The 23,912-nt window shown below is 34.5% G+C and overlaps 1 protein-coding gene across 8 annotated transcripts in view; it reads left to right on the forward strand.

Annotated features, from left to right (window-relative positions):
* Positions 1-8,269: 8,269 nt before the first annotated feature.
* Positions 8,270-23,912, forward strand: part of LOC107689609 (electrogenic sodium bicarbonate cotransporter 4-like) — a 28,040-nt gene continuing 12,397 nt past the window's right edge. For 4 of the 8 annotated variants that reach the window (XM_016487672.1, XM_016487691.1, XM_016487662.1 and 1 more), the window contains exons 1-8: positions 8,270-8,343; positions 11,196-11,263; positions 12,268-12,468; positions 18,324-18,450; positions 18,955-19,115; positions 21,016-21,165; positions 21,345-21,440; positions 22,414-22,469. In XM_016487672.1, the coding sequence (XP_016343158.1) occupies positions 11,197-11,263; positions 12,268-12,468; positions 18,324-18,450; positions 18,955-19,115; positions 21,016-21,165; positions 21,345-21,440; positions 22,414-22,469 (858 nt within the window). In that variant the 5' untranslated portion in view covers positions 8,270-8,343; position 11,196. Of the gene's footprint in view, positions 8,344-11,195; positions 11,264-11,883; positions 11,909-12,267; positions 12,469-13,902; positions 14,188-18,323; positions 18,451-18,954; positions 19,116-21,015; positions 21,166-21,344; positions 21,441-22,413; positions 22,470-23,912 lie in introns of those variants that run through there. The other 4 variants (XM_016487709.1, XM_016487700.1, XM_016487723.1 and 1 more) reach the window with 3 other exon arrangements.

The raw sequence follows: 23,912 nt of genomic DNA on the forward strand, positions 1-23,912 counted from the left end.
ACATGCATATACAGTTAGGTCCATATATATTTGGACACAGGCACAATTGTTATTATTTTAGCTGATGACCAAAACATATTAAAGTTAGAGTTATATAATGAAAATGGGTTTAAAGTGCACACTCTGAGCTTTAGTTTCTCATCAAAATTGGAGGAAAGGTTCAGAAATGACAGCTCTTTAATATGTACCTCCCCCTTTTTCATGGGACCAGTCAACTGTCCAATTACTTATGGTCCCTTGAAAAAGGGGGAGGTACATATTAAAGAGCTGTAATTCCTTAACCTTCCCTCCAATTTTGATGAGAATACCCTTCAATTAAAGCTCAGAGTGTGCACTTTAAGTTTGAGTAATTTGAAAACTTAAAAGCAACAAATATCTATATCTAAAAACAAAACTCAAAAACCACGGTGAACCAGTCATTCTTACTATGCAGAATAATATAGGCTAATTGTATTGGATAAAATAAATTCACATTTTGAAGATGGAGGGGGGTGAAATGTACTCTATAGTGGATTGCAATCTTTTAAATATATTTAGAAATATTTCAAGTGTTTCTTCGTGTTTTCTTTCTCATATTTACATGTTACAAACTAAACGTATTCTTTATTTTTCTGTGTTTTTCCAGTGTGCTCGATGTCACTTTCCATCCGGACAGTCTTTTGTAAAATCCCTGTTCCTCAGAACATCATCCTCCAGGAAGTGAGATTATTTTGGAGGGAAAACGACAGCAGTACATCAGTAAGTGTTAGCAATGAATTCTGTGATGTTTTGTGGTGTTAGTTTGTCTCTCTAAAACATTTAAACTAGTTTGATCGAATTACAGTTATTGCTGCACTAAAACTGTGGTCCTTTGTTATTAGCCACCACTGTAATAACAAAAAAACTTGAATAATGAAAGCTTCTTATACTGTTTATCTTTTTAATAATGTTACAGTGTTATGATTAAAACATGCAACCAACAACAACTTACATAATTTCTCTTCTTTCTGTCTTTTAAGACAAAACATAGCACCAGGATGATATCAGCTGCTGGCTGAATCGATTACTTTTATTTTCATCCACTTGAGAAAAATGTTAGTTTTCACCCTGAATGTGGCATTTTCAGATTCCATTAACAACTAACCTTTAGCCACAGGTGGGAAATGTGAGGACTGGATCAATGCACAATCCTTGACCGGCTGCTGAATCTACCATTACTTGAGCTGTGTTTTTTTTTTTATCGACAAGCCATTTATCACCACAAAACATCTCAACATCTGAAATTGTTTTGTGCGGAAGGTCATAAATCATCATCAGAAAAATGTTGACGAAAAATTATGGCCAAGGACATAGATGAAAAGTTTTTTCTAAAAAGACCAAATGAAATAGTTTCAATTCATCATCATGAATGGACACAAAGACAGAAGTTCAATTAGTAAAGTGGCCTATTAGTAAATGACCTCTGCACATGCCAATAAATAAGCTTTTGATAGACCTATGGGAATTTAGAGGTCCTTTAATTCTTCAAGAGGGTGATGCATTCTCTCACAGTATGTCTTTTGACTTTTTATTGTATTCCATCACTTAAATGTAGGTTTCAGTTCATTGCAAATGAAATATGCAGTCAAGCACGCAGGGTTATCCTGAGGTTAAGAAGAACTTGACAGTAGAGGGGACATTGGGCTTTTATATTACTGAGTGCAGAATAAAAGCAATTCACCATAATTCCATGCTCTACTGCCAAATCTTTTTTTGTCCCTTCATTCTGCTACACTAACTGCATTTCACTAAAATAGTATTCCCATTTCTGAGAGTCTAAATGGTTTTATTTTTAAGAAAGTGGCCCCAAAAAATAACAGTAGAAATAAAACCAATGTTGTCTATGACACTGGGACCGTTGTTGGCGGCACCCATGATGATGTTTTGCGGATAAGTTATCGGATCAAAACAGGAACATATGCTGTGCTGTCAGAAGCGTTCAGGGATATTTTGAAATGGTCAAATGGTGTTTTGATTGGGTGAATGATCTTGACCAGATCAACTGCGAGGTTTTATCCATTGATTTGTTTTGTTTTGGTCCCACTCTGTGCACCTGTCCAGTCCCTCCCTGGTGGCTGCAAGTGTCCAACCGAATGTGAGTGATCAGAATTGACAGCAGGGAAATGGAAATTCAATTTCACACATCACCTGCTGCTCGCTAGAATGTAATCCACTAGAATGAAGGGAAGAGGAAGAGAAATGAATAACGTGAGACACTTGATGATTAATTTCATCCTGCAATATACAGTGTTTTTTTGATGATTCTGTAGTCTTAGAATTAAAACCTGAAGCTACATGAATATGTAAATATTTTGGTCTGGAAACTGCTTGACCCTGGAGTCATAAAGGGTAATTGAGTTTCAGAGAGGCTGCTTTGCAGAAAACTCATTCACATGGTAGAATTGCCTTGAAGGCATGTAACGAATAGAAAAGCGATACATGTCGGGGAATTGTTTTCAACGGTGAGTGACTGATAATCAATACAGCCCATACTGTCCTGTATCATTAAACTAGAATACATTAATTTGTCTCTTGAAATCCAGTCATAAACCACAATAAAAACAAATCAATATTTTGGACTTGTTCCATGTGTAAAACCTTGTTGCATGAAATTTAATTAAAATGCAATTAATCAATCATGTTTTAAAATACAAATCTGCTTTATATTTTCTCTACTGCAGGATCTTCGGTTGGAAACCATCAGGTCAAGTAAAGTCATCTTTGTTTTTATGGTGCTTTATACAATGCAGACTGTTTCAAAGCAGCTTCACATTATTAAACATGAAAGCAACAGAATCAATGATATTCCAAAATTATACAAATCCAAATTCTGCTGTAAAGCAGCTCTAAAAAGACCTATCATTATTTAACTGGAGTCAGTTCAGTGTTGATTCAATTCATTTGAAGCTGCTAAATTCAATTAAATAAACTGAACACATTCAATTCATTCAGCTATAAAGCAGAAGACAATATTGTCATTATCAGCTCAATTCAGTTCATAAATTGTTCTTATCTGATGGCATCAGTGCGCTCACATTGATAATACTACTAAATATTTAATATCTTTTAAACCCCAACTAAGCAAGCCAAAGGCAACAGTGGCAAGGAACCATCAGGTGACAGAAATGGAGAAAAACCCTGGAAGCGTGGACTTTTTTGATCAAAGTCGGTGAGTTTCATAAAAACAATACCTAATATACATGCATCCGAATCTTGTTTGGGTCGAGGAAGAAAGGATCATAAACATAAATTTCAATCACATGAAGGGCCGTGTCAAGAGCTCAGCTGCTGTATTTATTTAGCGAAATTATTTATTCATTCATTTTTAGGATGATCTCTGATGAGCCCATGACAAGCGAGGGCGACGTGCGACGCAGCAGGACCAGGTGAGCGTTAAAAAGGCCGCCATGCACACGTGATCTTCAGAAATGAAATGTCAATTCCAATTTCATTCAGAAATTGGATGTATACATGCTCCATATCAGGGTTCACACAAATTAAATTGGATTTGAAGAGTGATCTCTTGAAGAATGGAGCAATGCAATCATGTCTGTTTCAATGAGTGAACAAACAGATACAATTACTGGCATTCTTCTCACATACATACGCAATAAATAAATAAATGATCAGTGGGAGGCTGTTCTGTGGGGTTTGTTAAAGTGTTCTTCAGCTTAGTTGCAGAAACATATAGTGGCTTACCATGCGTTTAATATGTTTTGGCATGTTCTAACTGTGCTGTTAAAAAGCAAAAGTATTTTAATAGCGTCTTCATAATTACCTGCTAAACAGCAGCCAATCAGATATTTGCTAGGAAATCATTAACTCAGTAATATTAGCATCAAGTTGTCATTTGATTCCTAATTAAACATTACTGAATAAGTGCAGTGTACAAGCAGCTCTCAACACTTGCTAGGAGGAGAAGCACGGAACCTTTATGGTAAACGAGATGTAAATTAGACTTGTTGGCTTATTCATTTCAGTAATCAGTTATTTCTAGAAATGCGGAAAGGAGCAAAAAGAACTGAACTGAAAGATCTCACTTTTTGATGGAGGTGTAAAAGGTATGGTTTTCATTAATAAAATATATTTTCATTTCACAAAAAAAAGCAAAGTTATTTATTTTATAAAATTTATTTATAAAAAGCACTATTTATTGTCACTTTTAGTGAATCTGAATAATTTCAAGAATGTTCCCTCTCACTTTGACAGTGCCTGAGATAATACAGTTGAGTTTAAACGTCTGAAATCACATTGAAAACCTGGGATTCAAAATCTGAACAAGTTTTAGGATTTTGAAAAGTCTAAAGCAAAGAAATGTGATGTAAAATAAAGAAGAAATACACCACCATTCAAAAGTTTGGGGAGAATATGAATAATTTTATTCAGCAAGGACTCATTAAATTGATCAAAAGTCACATTTTATAATGTCACAAAATATTTCTATTTCAAATAAATGCTGTTCTTTTGAACATTTGTTAATCATAGAATCTTGAAAAAATTTATTACAGTTTCCACAAAAATATTAAGCATCACTACCATTTTAAACTGATAATAATAATGAGTGTTTCTTGAGCAGCAAATCAGCATATCAGAATGATTTCTGAAGGATCATGTGACACTGAAGACTTGAGTAATGATGCTGAAAATTCAGCTTTGCATCACAGAAATAAATTACATTTTAAAATATATTTAAATATAAAACAATTATTTTAAGTAATATTATTTCGGAATATTATGCAAGTGACTTTTAAAAACTCTTGCCAACCCTAAACTTTTGAATGGTAGCGTGCATTGTAGTATTTGAAGGTCAAAAGTAAATTAGTGAAATTAATCATGTCGCTCTTTGTACATGCTCTTTGAAGCATGAGATGCTCTTTGGAACATTCTCAAATATAATTTCTAATGAAAACATAATTGTATTAAATTGCAAATAAAAATGCAAAACAGATGCATTTTCATTAGTGTTCTCAGATTTTGGACCCCATATGATGTAGCACTTCCATTGAGCTCTCATTATGGAGCTCTTGGCGGTCTGGCAGATCCTTCCTAAACAGGTCCTGCTTTCTTTCAGTTCGCTGATCGTGGATGAAATTAGAGGTCTTCAGATCTGCTGCTGGCGAGACTGATAAAAGATGGTTGATTTAATATGCCAACAAGATTTCACCACAACTTTTCTATCATCCCTTGGCTTGCCGGCAAGAATGATGGGACGAAACGAAAGTTTCAGGTATGCCGCAAAACTGATTCTAGGTGAAATGGATTTAAATACATTACAATATTTTAGAGTGCTACACTCATACCGGTAGCTGAAAGCATGATTGAATTAGCCTAAATAGATAATACACACAAATGCAAAGTTTATACAAGGCTCATGGATTGGTAAATTTGGCAGTCTGTCTTAACCAATCCAGTTTGACCTGTGGACAGCAGAGATGTGAGCATGCATGTGTGTTGACGGAATAAAAATCCTTCTGAAGTATCTCTAGTGTGTTCACAGACACCATTGAAACGGCCCAATACTCATTATCCTGCACTCATCATGCAGTGAATCTGACTCTGGCTTCACCTCTAAATCCCTGATTATTATGTCTGAAGTGAGAGGATTTTATGGAGACTTCCTTCTCTGATGAACCGTAGAACTAGCTCACATCCATTTGGATGAGAAGTCTAATCCTCTGCTTATCCACAAGGACATCTCAGGCTTACAAGTTTTTAATTTATTATGATCCGTCAGAGCAAAAGTTTGTCTAAAGCACAGCAAGAACACAAGCCTTCCGTCTTCACAGTGCATGTCTGCTTCAATCTCTGTTTATGTGACGAATCATTGAAGATTATTACTCATGCATCACTATACTATTCTTGATACTCTACATGCTTATTTTGCGAAAGTGACAACACGGCTAACAGGGAACATTCTCAGGCTCTTTCAAACTTATAAATAAATGTTCCAGTAATGTTAATAGAACATTCGTTTGTTCAGAGTTCTCTGGTCTTTTATAATGTTCTCAAAACATTATTTTCACAAAAAAAATAAAAAAATAAATAAATTTCCCCCTGAAATGTTTTAGTTGAATGTTCATCTAAAGTTTTCACTAGTTTCAGAATGTTCAGAGAATGTTTAAAAGTAACATTCCCATAATGTTTGCAAAATGATAAAATGGAATGTTCCCTTAACAGAAAAAAATAAATAAATACAGTTTTTACACCTAAATGGAAATGTTAACCAAACATTCTTGGGACATTTTTGTTAGCTGAGAAACCTTATGCTTTAGATCATTTAAAATCTAGTTATTTATATGTAAATATCTCCAGCATTAGGCTGTCAATCATCTGTCGAGTTTATATTATAGGGAACATATGCTCTGATATCTGCTTGTCATACATTAGAGTAATATTCCTTCAGAAGTCAGTCATTAAACTCCCCTCATCATATGAAATATTCATTAGTATATGGATTTTTTTGTTATAATTAGATGAATCATTATGTTGATCATTATATTTACATTTTACACCCATTTAGCAGATGTTTTTATTCAAAGTAATTTACACATGAGAAATGCCACATATTTTCAAATAAAGGCTATCGATTCTTTAATTTTTCCTTTCTGTTGTCTGAAATTAAGACATCAGTCCTCATGTCTCAGAGTCAGAGCTGATGTTTATATGCGCTCTCCACATCAGCTTACTTCAAAAACAATAGGTAGAATGACCGGCAAAACAATATCATGATACATGATCATGTGTCTGTGATATTATGATCTGAAACACCAGGCACAACCTAGATTAAGACAAGCTTGTATTGCAATAAGATGAGTTTGTGGTGCCATCTTGTGGATAACTGGTTATTTAAAAATGCATTTAAAGGGATAGTTCACCCAAAAATGAAATGTTATGTTTATCTGCTTACCCCCAGGGCATCCACGATGTAGGTGACTTTGTTTCTTCAGTAGAACACAAATTATGATTTTTAAGTCCAGCCGTTGCAGTCTATCAGTCGTATAATGCATGGTAATGGTAACAAAATCTATGAGAGTAAAAAAAACATGCACAGACAAATCCAAATTAAACCCTTTGGCTCGTGACGACACAATGATGTCCTAAGACACGTAACGATCGGTTTGTGCCAGAAACCGAACAGTATTTATATCATATTTTACCTCTAATACACCACTATGTCCAACACTATGACCTTGAGCGCGCGCAGGCATCCGGTGCGTGAGGTGTGTACGCGCTCTGGCATAGTGCAAAACAGCAATTTGCTACATCAAAAGTATGTATATGTGACAGATTTTGACCCATTTTAAATGATTTTTAATTAAACAAAAACTTGCATTGTTTCTGTTTCACACAGATATGTTCCCTCGATGTTCATTAAACATAAATTTGATCATCATAAAATTGGAGACCAGAAAAAGTTTTTACCATACTTAATTTTCTCTAATCAATGATCAATGTTCTTACTAATGTTTTATTTACAATAATTAATACAGATCCCACACATGACTATGATCACCAAAATGTTTAATTGTTTATTTATTAAAAAAAGAATAATATGTACTTTTAAATGTACAAGCTAGTAAATACCACAAATATGATTATCTAGTTTTTTTTCCATTTATTTTATTTAATTACTCATTTTATGAATTTATTTATTGTTTAAAAAATTGTGAATTTTGTTTGCTTGTTCATTTAGATCAAAAAACCACACTTGCACAATCATGCTTTTCTAGCAAAACATTTTACAAAAATTACAATAAATGATAAAACATTAAGAGAAAATCTATTGACATTTTGTGGTTGTGAAATATTGGTGTAATTCTTTGTTGATTCCACTTGGTTTGAACTTCAGCATGCATTGACTGATTTTGATGAAACTCAAGCCATATGTTCAAGTTGGAGGAGGCTGATGCATTGATATTCGGATATTTTTAGGGGTCACTGTTCTGTGCATGTGCAGTATAGTGCAACATAGTTTTCTTGTAATATGCATTTAACAAGTAGGCCTATGGATAAAGTACTGCATCACTGTGAATCTGGATTCATGTTGAACTGTCAGACAATAGCGTGGTCAATTACAAAACAGCCAGCGGGGTGTTCAGAGTGAGCATGCTGTGTGTCATTTAATGAACTTCATGTCACGTACTGTGCTCAGTGCTGTGCTTATGACCCGGAGCATTTGACTCTTCAGCCAATCACAAGACAGATAGACGGTTGTGATCGGCTGTTTCTATGTGTCTGATACTGTACAGAGAAACGAGCCTGAGATCATCTGATACAGACAGATGCTCATCGCACCGGTCATCTCAACGGCATTTCTGTAACAAGGTAAGAGCTGATGGTTTTTCATTGTAAAGTTCTTGTAAAAGTAGAATTCTTCAGAAACTTGGTTAATATTAAACAATTGCTGTTAATGTAGACCCAAGGTCTTGTCAAAAAAATAAATAGTGATTGATTTTTGATACATAAAAATAAAATAAAATTTATATATATTATTTAAAGTGTCTCTGCAAATTCTATCACTAAAGTGTATATATAAAATATATATAAAGCCTTTAGTGCCACCCAGGGGAATTGCAAAAAAAAAAAAAAAAAAGAAATTGTTTTCAAACAGGTTTCCAGAACATTTTTGCCATTGCTCAACAAGCAAATATTTTATTTATAGTCTTATACAGTACATGTTATTGTCTCTGTTATGTTAAACTAGGAGGAGAAAGTATTTAAACATTGTAAAAAATGACAAGCATCTAAAAACAATCAGAACTCTAAATGGTACGTGTTTCCCATGTTTGAGTCACAGAGGCGTTCCCCCGTGAATCAATGACGCTGTCAGTCCTGATTATCTGTCTGGTGTGAAGGACACTGATCATCACACACTGTTAATTACTGTATTACATGTCCTCTTACATTACAGCTCTTCAGCTTGGGTGGCCAACAGAATGATTGTGTAATTAGAATGGCATTATATTACTGACAGTGTTGAATTCATTTCATTTGTTTAAATAGTTTGTGTTGGGGTTATTATCGGTAACGGAAATTAAACTAAAACTATTCAATTACTTAAATAAAAGCTGAAATAAAACACTTTTAAAACTTGTAAACTATAATAACTTTAGGTTAAAGCTGTCACAAAGCAAGGCCAGACACAACAGGTAAGTGCAAATCAGGATGGTTTATTGACTGGGTAAGGGGATGACTGGAATAGGTGTGTAAAGGCAGGTGAGTGTCAACACAGTGAATGGTTCCAGGGTGCTTATCTGAGTTCTGATGGTGAGGATCGGATGCCGGTTACGTTGGAGATCGTGGAACAGTTTCCAAGGAGTCGTTGGAGGATCGCGGGATGAACAGCAGGTAATTCGTTCTAGGAGAATTTGGCAGAGAGAGTCCAGAGAAGTTCGTAGGAGTGAACGGTAGACCGGACAGTGAGTGACTGTGCTGTGTGCGTATTTGTAGTGTGGCTTGATTGGTGACAGCAGGTGCGGGTGATCAGAACTCAGGTGACTGTGATCGGGTAATTATCCTGGATGGTGACTGAAGTGACTGTGATGAATTCCTGACAAAAGCTCTAAAATGACTAACTAGAAATAATTATAAACTGGAACTGAATTAAAATAAATGAAACCTAAATAGTAGTATTTAAAACTCATAAAACTCATAAAAATGCCAAAAGAACGTGATAAAATTACTACATATTAAACTAAATAAACTAATTAAATTAAAAGGAAAACGTTTGTGTTGTATTTGTGAAATACAAGCAGAAAAAGTAATTCTGTGTAAATTGTTTATAATTTAATTTTTAATTTAATACATTGTTAATTCAAATTTAATTTATTATAATTCATTAATTTATTAATGTAGTTTATAAATCCATTTGTAATGTTAAAATAAATTGCAACATTTGATTCAATTGAATTCAGATGGATAATGGACACATCTTAGTAATAATCATTGAAATAATAAAATTTTTGGGTTCATTTATTAAAAAAAAAAAAACTGATGTAACTCGAGAACAAATCATTCATACTGGTTTTGTGAACTGAATCAAATGATCCATTGAAAAATGGTGATTTGTTCATGAATCAAATATCGCTGCTTCTCATGAATGCTAATCTGTTTACCGTTTTTTACGAAGTAGTTACTTATTCAGTAAAAAGCTTCAGTTTAATTTGTTATTTATAGGCTTTTCACTAATTGAGGCAGGAGTCCTGGAATTGGACCTATACGAGATGTGTGTTTTGAGCATTGTTATTTTGATATTATTTATGCATTAATATAGTATTTGAATTAATTTGAATTTGCTTTTATTATTATTTATAATTATTTGTTAATTTTTTTTATTTAGTTTACTTTTTTCATCTAATATTCACATTTTATTTTATTTGAGCTTTATTTCAGTTAATAAACATAGTTTTAGTGCTTGCTAGTGCAAGTACTCCCCACTGCGCCACAGCTACCGCTCCTGAATGTATGAATCAATCAGTGTGTGACATAAGAGAGCTGTGTGTGTGTGTGTGTGCACGCTGACAGTGAACATCCTCCCATAATTATGCCAATGCATTGGGTTTTTCTTTCCCGCCAGCGACAAGGATATTGATCTAATGAAGCCGCAGGTCCACGTGCCACATCGCGCGGGGTTCTTTCAGGTCCTGTGGAGACTTTAAAACCACTGCCAGCTAGAACTCCCTACAAAAATGTAACTGATGAGCACTCATTAGTTATGTGTAAATACACTAAGGTGATATAATCTGCAGAGTGCTTTAATTAAGCAGAAGGAAATATATGCAAAGCCTCTGAAACGTTAACTAATAAATATCACTATGCTTCCCCAAGTTTACAAGTTTTCTGAAATGTTATGTTTAAATATGCAAGTGAGGCATTATCTGATTAAACATGCAGAAATCTGCATACATTTCGGGTTCATTTTGTTGAAATACTAAAGTTTTTACAGAAGGAATTTTGGATTGTCTTTTTATTACTCCATAAATCTGAAAATACTGCCAACAGCTCGAAAAAAATTGTCACGATGGTTTGAGCAAAACAACATATCAATTATATTATATAAATCAGACGAACAAACCCCTCTGTAAATCCCTTCAGAATATAGATAGAAATAAAACTGTGGTTGTTGTATGTGCTACTAAAGTAGTCACAAAGACTTTTATTCTGCCTTTTCCTATCAGGATGGACCATGACTGGCATGGCAGCAGGAGAAGTGGTCACCGCAGCAGACACAATGAGGATGAGGATGGTGAGAGGATGGTCATTTTTTACAATATTTGGCAAATGTATCTGACCTATAAACCACTTTTTGATAAGGAAACTGGAGAGCATAAAAAGGTTTATAAAAAGGTTAATAATATTTACTGTTGGAAGGTTTTTCCACATACAATTATGTTTACAATATTTACAGTATACTTTATGTTTTTTTTTTGTGTCACAGAAACACATATAGACATATAAACATGTATATGTAACATACAGTGGGTACGGAAAGTATTCAGACCCCCTTAAATTTTTCACTCTGTTATATTGCAGCCATTTGCTAAAATCATTTAAGTGAATTTTTTTTCCTCATTAATGTACACACAGCACCCCATATTGACAGAAAAACACAGAATCGTTGACATTTTTGCAGATTTATTAAAAAATAAAAACTGAAATATCACATGGTCCTAAGTATTCAGACCCTTTGCTCAGTATTTAGTAGAAGCACCCTTTTGATCTAATACAGCCATGAGTCTTTTTGGGAAAGATGCAACAAGTTTTTCACACCGGGTCTGAATACTTTCCGTACCCACTGTATATATTGTGTACATATTGTGTTGACTACTATACTAATATCAACTAATATCATCAAAAATGTCAAACGAGCTCTCTGACATCAACTCCATCAGTGGAAAAAAAGAAACTTTAACTGAAATACAATAAAATACATCTATAAACTTATTTTTTCAACAACATTTCTCATTTTTGTTTACTTGATGAGCTTGATGTACTAAAATAGCTAAAAATAACACTCAAATAAAATAATAAAAACTGTATCGAAAGGATAAAAAAACACACAACAAAATTGCTAAAACTACCTAAAATTTAAATGAATGCTAAAATACAAAAGTAGTTAAAAATATATATAATGGTATCTCAATGATATCAAAATAACACTGATTAAAATACAATTACATTCTGGAGAGTGAATTATGCCATAAACACTATCAAACAGAAACTCATCGCTCTTTGATTCTCTGTTTTTAGAGTCCGTCTACATTGGCGTTCCAGTGCCACGGAGCTACAGAAGGAAGCGCAGACATCACAGACACACATCACGTCATTCCCACGATCGCGACAGTCGGGAGAGACACCACAACCGCCATGAACACCACAATCGAGAGGAACCATGTGACCCAGATGAGGGCGAGCAGGATTCAAACGAGCTCTCTGACATCAACTCCATCAGTGAGCTTCTCTTAACCTGTTATTATTACCCTGACGTAACAAAACAACTCCAGTACAGTTCAGTGTTATTTAGTATCATTGAGATTCTATTCGTTTAGTTTAGTTTATTAGTGTTGTGCTGAAAATTCTATTTTGGGGTTTAAATGTGATCCTGGACTACAAAACCAGTCACAAGGGTAAATTTTTTGAAATTGAGATTTATACATCATCTGAAAGCTGAATAAATAAGCTTTCCATTGATGTATGGTTTGTTATGATAGGATAACATTTGGCCGAGATACAACTATTGATATATGACATGAAAATCTGGAATCTGAGGGAGCAAAAAAAATCAGAATATTGAGAAAATCGCCTTTAAAGTTGTCCAAATGAAGTTCTTAGCAATGCATATTACTAATCAAAAATTAACTTTTGATATATTTACAGTAGGAAATTTACAAAATGTCTTCATGGAACATGATCTTTACTTAATGTCCTAATGATTTTTGGCATAAAAGAAAAATCAATAATTTTGACCCATACAATGTATTTTTGGCTATTGCTACAAATATACCCCAGCGACTTAAGACTGCTTTTGTGCTCCAGGGTCACAAATGTTTTTGAAAAATTGCTTGTAAATCTCATTATGCTATATAATCATGAAATCCTGAATTCAGTCTTTTTATCAACTTGTTTTCTTTCACTTAGCACAGGTTTTGATATTTCTCTCATTGATCTAAGCTTATGTATCTCAGTTTTTGGAGTGATAATTTGGCAATGTTCATTCAAAAACTGAGGTGCATAAGCTTGGATCAGTGAGGCCTACGATCAGTTAGTTCCAAAATGAAATACAAAAGCTGTGCTATCTGAAAGAAAACAAGCAAGGTTAAATCCAAAATTTGGTAATAATGTAGCATAATGAGAGGTTTATATGCAATTTTTTGTAGGCCAGTCATTTTTGACCGGGAACACCACAAGTGTAACAAGGCGGGGATAAAATCCCAAAAAAGTATATAAGAAAATTATTATTATTGTTTTTTTTAAACGTTTATATAATTTTGATTCATTTTTATTTCAGTTGTAGTATTTATTTTAGTAAATGGGAAATGTTGCTTTGGCAACTAAAAAAAAAAGATAAATTCATGTTTTGTATATTTTATTTCAATTAACATTTAGCCAATATTTTATTTCAAGTAACAAATGTGTTTTTTTACGGTTTTAGTTTTAAATAACTATAATAGCCCTGATACACGTACTGCTTTAGGTTTGTTTTAAAATAACGTGCATCTTTGCGAATTATGATTGAGTGATTGAGGTTTCAGACTTAAATTCTGAAGAGAGAGAGCAAGAAAGGGAGGGATCAGCAAAGCTGGAGGAGGAGAAAAACACTTGTTGGGCCTTTCATGCGTGTGGCACTTTGCCCTGCTTTAGTTTTCAGGAAAGAGCAACATTGCTGAGAAGAAAAGTTCAAGAACAAGAGGACACACTCATAGGGAAGGTGCATCTAAAATGAGGGACGAGCTCAGTTAACAGGCTTCAGAAATCATAAGGAAGTGCAAGTGGACATTTCAGACTTGTATTAGTAGATCTTGTTCCATCAATGAAACATTAAACGCTGGACTTTCTGAAGGATGGAGCAGGAACACCGTAGGTTGACGGGGTCCTTTAGTATTCAGGACTCGATACAGTCATTGACGTCCAGTCTGGTCTCTCAGAGCACTCAGCTGAGCAGCTGCACAGGTACAGTCACAGACGTCATTATTGCCTTATTGCCTTACTAGTGCTACCAGTTCTTCCTGGAGAGTTTCTTTCTGGAATTGTGGGCAGAGCACATTTGGTTTGGAGTTTGACACTGCTAGATCATGATTTTGCTGAGTCTATTAATCTATTGGCAAGTTTTCTGCTGATCAACCATCACTGAAGTCACAAGGTTGGTTGATGATTGTAAGTTTAAGGACAGTCAAAAATAATTACTCACAAAGTTCACTTTTCTGTAAATAAAAAAAAAAAAAAAAAAAGGAAAACTACATCGGGATAGCATTAATTGTACTTCCTTTTTGTGGATTTTTTTTTTCTTTCTGTTTTTAAAATAAATAATTGTGTAACAGTAATTTGTTAATTGTTATATATTAAAAAATCTTTATAACAACACAAAAAAATATGAATAATGAGACAAATTTAGAAGTAAAATATTTGCATTACGTTAATGAGAATTTGAGGGGAAATGTTATCAATTGTCATAAAAAAATAATGACACAATTCCTAAAAAAAACTTAATTGTCCATGACATTTAATCACATTTACCCCCAAAATTCACTTTTCTGTAATGCAAAAATAAAATAAAATAAAATAAAAATAAATTATCATAATATTTGTGGATTTAAAAAAAAACAAATACTGTATAACAGTAATTTGTTTACTGTTATATTTTAAGAAAATCTGTATAACAACAACTAAAAAAATATTTGAGAATAATGCCAATTACAGACAAATTCAGAAGTAAAATATCTGCATTACGTTAATGAGAATTTGAGGGAAAATGTTATCAATTGTCATAAAAAATAATGACACAATTCCTAAAAAAAAACGTAATTGTCCATGACATTTAATCACATTTACCCCCAAAATTCACTTTTCTGTAATGCAAAAATAAAATAAAATAAAATAAAAATAAATTATCATAATATTTTTATATATATATATATATATATATATATATATACAGTATATATAATTTATTTATTTTTTATCTGTATTACAACAACAAAAAATATTTGAGAATAATGCCAATTACAGACAAATTCAGAAGTAAAATAAATGTAAATAAAAATTGAATGGTCATAAAACAGACCTATTTTTTAAGATATAATTTATTCGTCTTATTATTTACTGATATGCAACATGAGTCACACATCAGGTTTAATGAGTTCACCCATTGCCACTGGATGTGAAGACAAGTTTCTGAGATCAGTCAGGCCTGATTCTACAACTTCCAATAATGATTTTCATCAACCCTTGTTTAAATGTTCATATTATCATGATTTTGCATTAAATGCAACAATTTAAATTGTGAAACATCAAATTTAATTGTGAATGCATTTAAGTCTTTTGGAAAGGATTTTTTTTTCTGAAGAAGTAAAAATAAGATTATCAGTGTTCATTCTGAAGTGATAACCCACCTTCCCTCTATATTCAGTGCATTTTTGAATGTCAGCAACTAAAGAAATGACTGCGTTGTTGATTAATACTACGAAGACACGTGTACCAACAACCATCTTTTAAAGGGGTCATATGATGCTTTTTTAAAGATCATTATTTGGTGTATTTGGTGTAACAGAATATGTTGACCATAATCGCGAGCTTCATCTTTCAAAATAAATGTAAAGACAGTAAATAATGTCATTAGTTTTACCATCAGTTCAAGCCCGAAAGGGGAACAGACACAGTAATGATGCAGTACACAAGCCGTGGTTAAGACAGCTGACTCTACTGTGATGTGACGCTGTCTCTCTCTCTCTCTCTCTCACACACACACGATGCGCAAAACTCCACATTTGAACAGTCAATAGCAAATACTTAAACTAGTAACAAAACATACTTACAGTCGCTGATTCAGAAGCGCCAGATTGTCATAGCAAAGTCAGAATTACCTCCTCTCCTAGGTTCATGAAACGGTTGTCCATAAAATGCATTGCTGTTCTGTTGTAAGTGATCTTAAAGATTCCTAAATGCATCTACTTTCGGAAGGCCAAATAAAGTGCTTTTGCTTTCGCCTAGAAACACACAGAGTCTCCCTGACATGGCTGCTTCAACACTAACTGCGGTTACTGAAACCACGCCTTCTTTCTTTGCGTGCACATTTGGGCGCATTATGCAAATATTCCCACATAGTGACCTAGATATGTGGGGGCGTGTTAGAACGAGCCGTTTTAGGGGGATGTGGCAGAGTCTTAACTTTGATAAAGAATATCTCTTTGGTTTTGAGACTTTAGTCTTTGCAACTTCAGGGATCTTATCTATTCACGAACAGCTTGTAACACTCCAAAGAGAAAGGAAAACTTGAAATCGCATCATATGACCCATTTAATATCTAGTGACTCCATCAAAGTTTAATTGACTTACCAAAGTGATTCAAGTGCATGAGCTATAAATAATACGGTGCATTGCACTCTACTCTGCATTGGCTTTCTACAACCACACGTATTTGTGATTGTTACTTCAGGATTAGAAGGATTACATGGAGAAAAACACCCACGTGTTAATAATCCCGAGGAAAAGCCAGAGATCGAGAGGAAGGTCACAACAAGATTGTCATGCATGGGCTCACAAGCACCGACTTGCACCATTAGTCTGAACATCAGATTTAATGCACATGACATTATATTGAGAACAGGTTTTAGTAGCCCATACTGGAGCTTATGTCATTTGACTTTTCCTAATATATAGAGTGGATAAATTTGATTAAATCACTACAGGTCTGTTGACATTAGATATTGATTCTGGCATCATGCATCAGATTAGAGTAAACCATTGTCAGATGGTTATTCTAAGTTAATCTACCGAACAAATTATTTTGATATGCTTTCAGATATCGGCCTGATTTATGAAGAGATTTATGCATATTTATCTTCAAAGGAAGATTGTTAAGATACTTATCTTTAAACAATGTCACTGATTTGATTCTGACTTTATACGTCATGTTATTTACTGGTGTCAGCTTACGTCAGCTTGACTCAAGTCGAGCTGAATTCAGTGTGGTCGCAGATCTGAAAGCTCAGGCTTTTGAAATCAAATTCTCGTTCTGATTAGATGCATGTTTGGCTAAGAATGAGGATTGGATCGTTGATGGCCTCAGGAGCCGTGCATCGTAATGGTCCTGCTCTGTCATATTCAGATTTCATTTCAAGCGGGTCAGCACAGGGTCAATTCAGACTGAGCTGAAGGCAAAACATAACACCCAGACTTATACGTCATACAGGCCAATAGGCTTCTGCTTAACGCAAAGAATCAAACTCATTTTTACAATTAGGAGGTGTTGAGCTACAGGCTGTTATTGACCCCTTTTGCACGGACACAGTGTTTATTTGCTTACTTCTTCATGCTTAATTGCTTGCAGTGTTGCTTGTTGGATAAAAGCATCTGCAGTTTCTTTTCAAAGTTATGGTTTTCACATTGCAGTTTATACAACAGGTGAAAAACATAAGCCCAAGCCTTACCTAGCAGCCACCCTGACATCATGCAAACATATACTAGATCAAAAAGCAAGCAAATTTATTCAGCAAAGATGTAAAAAGTGGCAGGAAAGATATTTATAATCAGTTTATTCATTTATAAACCATCCTGAAAAATCCTGAAATTGTATCACGGTTTCTTTTACGAAACATTTCATTTTACAAAAAAAGTTACTGAAATTTATTTTAAATCGTATTTTATTTCAGCTAGTTGCCAAGGCAACATTTTTAATTTCTGTTTAGTTTAACTTCATACTAAAATAGCTAAAATTAAAACTTAAAAATTAATTGAAAAAAAAGCTATATAGACAATACAAAAAACGATTAAAAATGATAAAAACTAAACTAAAATTATAATGAAAATGGAAAATATAAAATAAATATAAATAAAAACTACTATTGTATCTCAATGATACTAAAATAGCACTGCAACAAAATAACACTAGTCGAATCAGGAACGTTTGCAAGCAAGATTCAAACTTCCCTCACCCACAAGACTATACTGAAGCATGTGCATTGGTGCATTGCTTGTTTTGCTTAGTTGCTTTGCTTGCATACTACATATATATACTAAATGCATGACATTTTATCAAAGTACCTTAAGCTTTGCTTTTGTGTGTGTGTGTGTGTGTGTGTGTGTGACAGTGTCCCCTGCTGCAGAGAGGCTACGTCACATCCTCAGAGAGGAAGATGAGCCCACACCCACCCTCTTCACTGAGATGGACACACTGCAGCATGAGGGTGGAGAGATGGAGTGGAAAGAGTCTGCCAGGTGACACACACACTCACTTCTGAAGCCCATTATCTAAATTATGAAAAATTTTAATTTGACTGATTCATCCAATTAAAAGTTTGTGCCTTAAAGTTGATCTCAATGACTCAATGACAATATCGTAATATTAGATTATTATAAATCATAAAGCATTTTTTAATCTTAGTTCACATTCTACGGTTCTACATTTACTTATACATTATTAAAATCTAGTTTATCTAATATTATTTAATGGACCCGAGGTAACATGAACTGACAATGAGCAGCTGTATTTTATTAACTAACATTAGCAAATATTAATAAATACTGTAACAAATGTATCGTTCATTATTACTTAATGCATTAACTAATGCGACCTTATTGTAAAGTGTTACTTTATAAGGAGATTTATTGATTGTTGCAATGATTAAAAACCCAGAAACATTTCATCCATATTTTGGTATGTGGGAAGAAAAGTAGCCAAGGTAGCATTTGTAAAGTTGCATCTTCTTTGTGTTTCCTCAGGTGGGTTAAGTTTGAGGAGAAGGTGGAGGAGGGTGGCGAGAGGTGGAGCAAACCGCATGTGTCCACGCTGTCTCTGCACAGTCTGTTTGAGCTGCGCACCTGCCTGCAGACGGGCTGCATCCTGCTGGACCTGGAGGGCTATTCACTGCCGCAGATAGTGGGTCAGTACACCGTCTGCCCAGAAAACACTACATAAAGACCAAAGAGCAGACCTGAGTTCAATCTTAGACGACAGAACTTGAGTTTGAACACCTAATATTCACAAAGTTCCAAAATTCTGCTTATTAATATTCCATTTTATAAATATACACTACGGTTCAAAAGATTTTTATTGGAAAGAAATTATTCAGCAAGCCTGTATTAAATTGATTAAAAGTGGCATTTATAATGTTACTTTCTGTTCATCAAAGAATCCTGAAAAAAAGTAAGAAAATCACGTTTCCACAAAAATATGAAGCAACAAACTGTTTTCAACATTGATAATACCAGTGCCGATCCTAGACTTCTGGGGGCCCTATGCAAAACTGTGTCGGCGGGGGTGGGGGGTGGGATTATGAGTGGTTATGAACGAATGAATGAAACGCATTTGTCCGTGTTTCACTCCGTCTCGAATCGCGCTCGCGGAAAGCGCTTGAGAAACAGTGTCTCTTCCGCGGCTCGGTACGCTTTCAACTCATTATTTTAGTCTCGAGCAAGACTGTACGACATTCACATTACATGCTTTGACTGATTTTTACGTAGAAAGGGCGACAGCGCACCGCATAAAAAGAAATGATCATTCATGTTTTTATAACCGCTGACCAAATAAAAAAACAAAACTAAAATTAAATCATCTTTGAGAGCAAGGGGGCCCCCTGGTGTTTCGGGGGCCCTACGCAGCTTGCGTATTTTGCGTATAGGGAGGATCGGCTCTGGATAATAATAGGAAATGTTACTTAAGCAGCAAATCAGCATATTGGAAGGATTTCTGAAGGATCATGTGACACTGAAGACTGGAGTAATGATGCTAATAATTCAGCTTTGATCACAGAAATCAATTATATTTTAAAATATATTTAAATAGAAAACAGTTATTTTAAATTGTAAAAAATATTTGACATCATTACGGTTTTTACTGTCATTTTGATTAAATAAATGCAGCCTTGGTGAGCATGAGACTTTCGAGAAAATCTTGCAGACCGCAAACTTTTGAACTATACTTTTGATTATGTTTCTAGCTACTAATAGGAGTCCAGTACCACACATTTTCTAAATTAAAAAATACCTATTCAAAAATGATAGCATGCATTAGTCAAAACTCTATTGCTCAGATATTGTTCTTTTAAAGCTCGTTTAATGGGGTTCCGTTTATCTGAAGTCTCAACTCTGTGTTGTTTCTCGTATGATTTATGAAATTTATACTAATTCAAATTCAGTAAATGTTCAAATAGAAAGCAACTCAGACCATTTGATCTTGCAAGAATTTTTGATGAGAAATGTTTTAGTTCATATTTAGATCTCAAATTTTAATTGCAGATTTTGCTAATCTGAGCACAGTTTGAGACATTGTTGAGATCTCTTCTCAAAAAAAAGTAGAGGAGACTTTTGAGATTACTGGGACTTCCATATGCTCCATACACTCTGTGGAGGAAATTTTGAAATTAATAATTTGTAAGTCAAATAATTATAAAAAAAAATCAGTTGACCATAACTAACATTCTTCATTCTCTGCAGGCCTAACTTGTGAGTACATTTTGAAGAACAGAATGTTCTAACTTTTAGAAATGTTGCAATAATGAACACGTACAAACGAGACATCTAGATATCTGTCGGAAAATATTAATAGCCATACGATCTTGTGATTTGGAATAAGATGAAGTAATCAGTAACAGAGGATGCAGATTTGACATATTTGAAGCAATCATAGTAGAGAGGAATGATTTAAAGTGAGCACAAAAGATGTTGTTTGTGCTATGTATCTTTCCTATTTAAACTGTTGTCTGATTAAAAGCATATTCAAGGGCATCGTCTGGAGTCTGTCTGGTTACTGCTGCTTTGTCTGTGTTTTTCTGCCTTTCACAGATGACATCATTGAAAAGCAGGTGCAGGAGGGTCTTCTAGCTCCAGAGATCCGTGAGAAGATCAGTTTTGTCCTCTTGCGGAAGCACCGTCACCAGACCAAGAAGCCGATCCACCGCTCGCTGGCGGACATCGGAAAATCCAGCCCCTCCAGTGAGTGTCTCCTGTGCCACAGTCAGTGATGTTCCCAGAATTCCCTGTCTTTCTCTGGCACTTGTCTTTTCCAATCATTTCTTATTAACTTCTTTTTCTTGCATTTCCACTTTATTCTTCTGCCTGTCCTGCCATCTTGATCATATCTTTCTCTGTGTCTGATCTCGGGTCTGCATCAGACCGCAGTCCGAGCCCGAGTCCTCGCTCTGGGTCGGGTTTCCATCGCTCCACTGAGGACCTGCGAGCTCGTCAGAGCGGCGGCCTCAGCAAACTGCGTGAGTCTGGCCTTCTGTGTCTTCCCCCTTCCATAGATTTATCTACAACTACTTCCAGATCTCTGGATTTTCTAATAAGCATTCACGTTTTGTCGCTTTAAATCGCCAAATCTCATTAAAAATGCAAATTGCTGTCAGTGTGAACACCCTTTAACCTCACATAGCATCATTCACACACTAACGGCTTGTAGTTGCACAAGAAGGTGAACAATTTCGGCAAGTATGCAGCAGTGCATTTCTGCCATTGTTCTGAGGATTAGAGATTATTAGAAAGGTCTTGACTTTAGTTTTTCATTCTTGTTTGTTATGATTTGTTTCTGTACTCAGAAAAACAACATCTTTTTGTCTTATCTCTAAAGAAAGAGTTACTAAAAAGTATACTATAAAAGTACCTTTTAAAAAACATACTTGCATAAAAGACCCATTCTAAGCAAAACCTCTCAAGCAAATGTCACATTTAGAAGTTTACGATGTGTGGCACGTGAATATTGTAATCATAAAATTACATGGTATATACCAAAGTAACATGCTATTACCATCTGAATCTGATGCATAATTTGTGATTAATTTGTTGCTTTATTTGGCTTTGCCTTTGACAGTGAAATCACATCAACACAGAAATTACATCATAATAATGTATTTAATTTTGTGCTATTTTAGTATTATTTATATTCTGTTATAGTATTTATTAACATTTTGAATTTTTATTTATTTTTAGTTTAAGTTTTAGTAATTTGGTTATGTGCTTTTTATTAGTTTTGAAATTTTTCTATATAGATTTAATTTATTTTCATTTCCATTTTAGCTTTAGTAATTTTGGTACTTCAGCTTTAAGTTATTTTACGTTTTAGTTTAGTTTTAAGTATTTTTTTTTTACATTTACTTAATTTTGTTGTTTTTTACTAGTGTTAGTTAACAGTAACAACACTGATTAAATTAATAATCATCAAAATGTTTCATTTGTGCTTTTCAGATCCTTCTCAGTGCCGCAGTATAAATGATATTTCCGTCACACCCAGCACCGACCAGGTACAACATTTTTCCATTAGTATTCCTAACATTGGGTTATTTTTTTCACATGAACATATTGAAATACACAGAAAATGAATTTATTCATTAGCACAAGATGATTACAGAAACAAGAGCACCACGTCTGGGGTCTTGTCTTATTTATGTGCATTTATGTGGCAGATTTGATACACATACATCTCATAATTTATGCAGGGTAATATTCCATATAAGTCACACAAATGCTGCCAGCAGTCGTTTGTCATTTTGTAGTGTGTTCCTTTATTTTAATGTGACGCAAAATCTGAAATGCACAATAAAGCACTTAGTTTTGCCAATGCATTTTGAGGCGATTGCGGGGCTTCAGTGTTTGTGTGAGGAGGGTTGTTGGTGCCGCTGCTCTCAGATCGCTAGACTTCAAAGTGTGCCAATTCTGAGTCCACTTTAATGAGTTTTTCTGCTTAAAGTGACACCCGCGGCTCACTTTCATGTGGTCACTGCCCTCAACAGGCCTCATTTATGCCTTACAGAAGCATGCTGAGATTGAAAGTCAGGGGTCCTGGGAATTATAGGGTGTCAAATGCATGCAGATTTCATGTGCAAAGATATTTCCACAAGTTAATTTATAGAATTTTAATAATATACAGATACATTTGTGCATGCATTTAAACTGAGTAGTTGGATTAATTGAGGTGTTAATGCAATGTCTCCAAAAATGACCTTTAAAAATGAATTGTCATTGCATTAACAAAATATCAAGTGGCAATTATTTTTAAAAAAGACAGCGCAAGCACATTTTTCATGCAAGTCACTTTGAACTAACTTAGTTATAGGGGAATTGACGTCATGCATCCAATAAAAATCACCTTGGTCCAGGTAAGGATGTGAAATTAGTTCTGAAAAAAAGATAGAGGTTCAACTTTTAAGTGAGACTTGAGTGTCCAAATACTTTTAGATACAATTAGATTTATTCTAATAGAGCGGTGGAACTTACAGGTTTGATGTACATATAGTACATATATAATGGCAGCGAACGATCTGACAAGAGGCAAAACAGGGTCGGGACATGAGAAAGGAGCTTGTTTATTCATTGCAGAAAGTGAATTGACTCTGAAAGCGGCATTAAAAGATTAAAAGCTGATTTTGCCCATAAGCACAGACCATTCCACATCCACATGTTCTTTGAGGCCACCGTTGCCAAGCGGCTGTTTTCATTGGTTCATTTGTGTGCGTTTGCATGCTCTGTCTTCCCGCTGTGATTGCATAACTTTATTGATCTGCTATTGGAAAAAATGAGCCGCTTCCCATTTCCCATCACATGCAGGCACATCAGACATTGATAATAGAGCTCATATTGATACTGGTATCAGGTTGGGTGAACACAAACTCTTTCCAACATGGAAATTTCATGACCTACACATCTCAGTGCTTCAGACCATATGGACTAATTAAACCCACACATTG

The sequence above is a fragment of the Sinocyclocheilus anshuiensis genome, unplaced genomic scaffold, assembly GCF_001515605.1.
Source record: "Sinocyclocheilus anshuiensis isolate Anshui unplaced genomic scaffold, SAMN03320099.WGS_v1.1 scaffold393, whole genome shotgun sequence".
In the NCBI taxonomy this organism is placed as follows: domain Eukaryota; kingdom Metazoa; phylum Chordata; class Actinopteri; order Cypriniformes; family Cyprinidae; genus Sinocyclocheilus; species Sinocyclocheilus anshuiensis.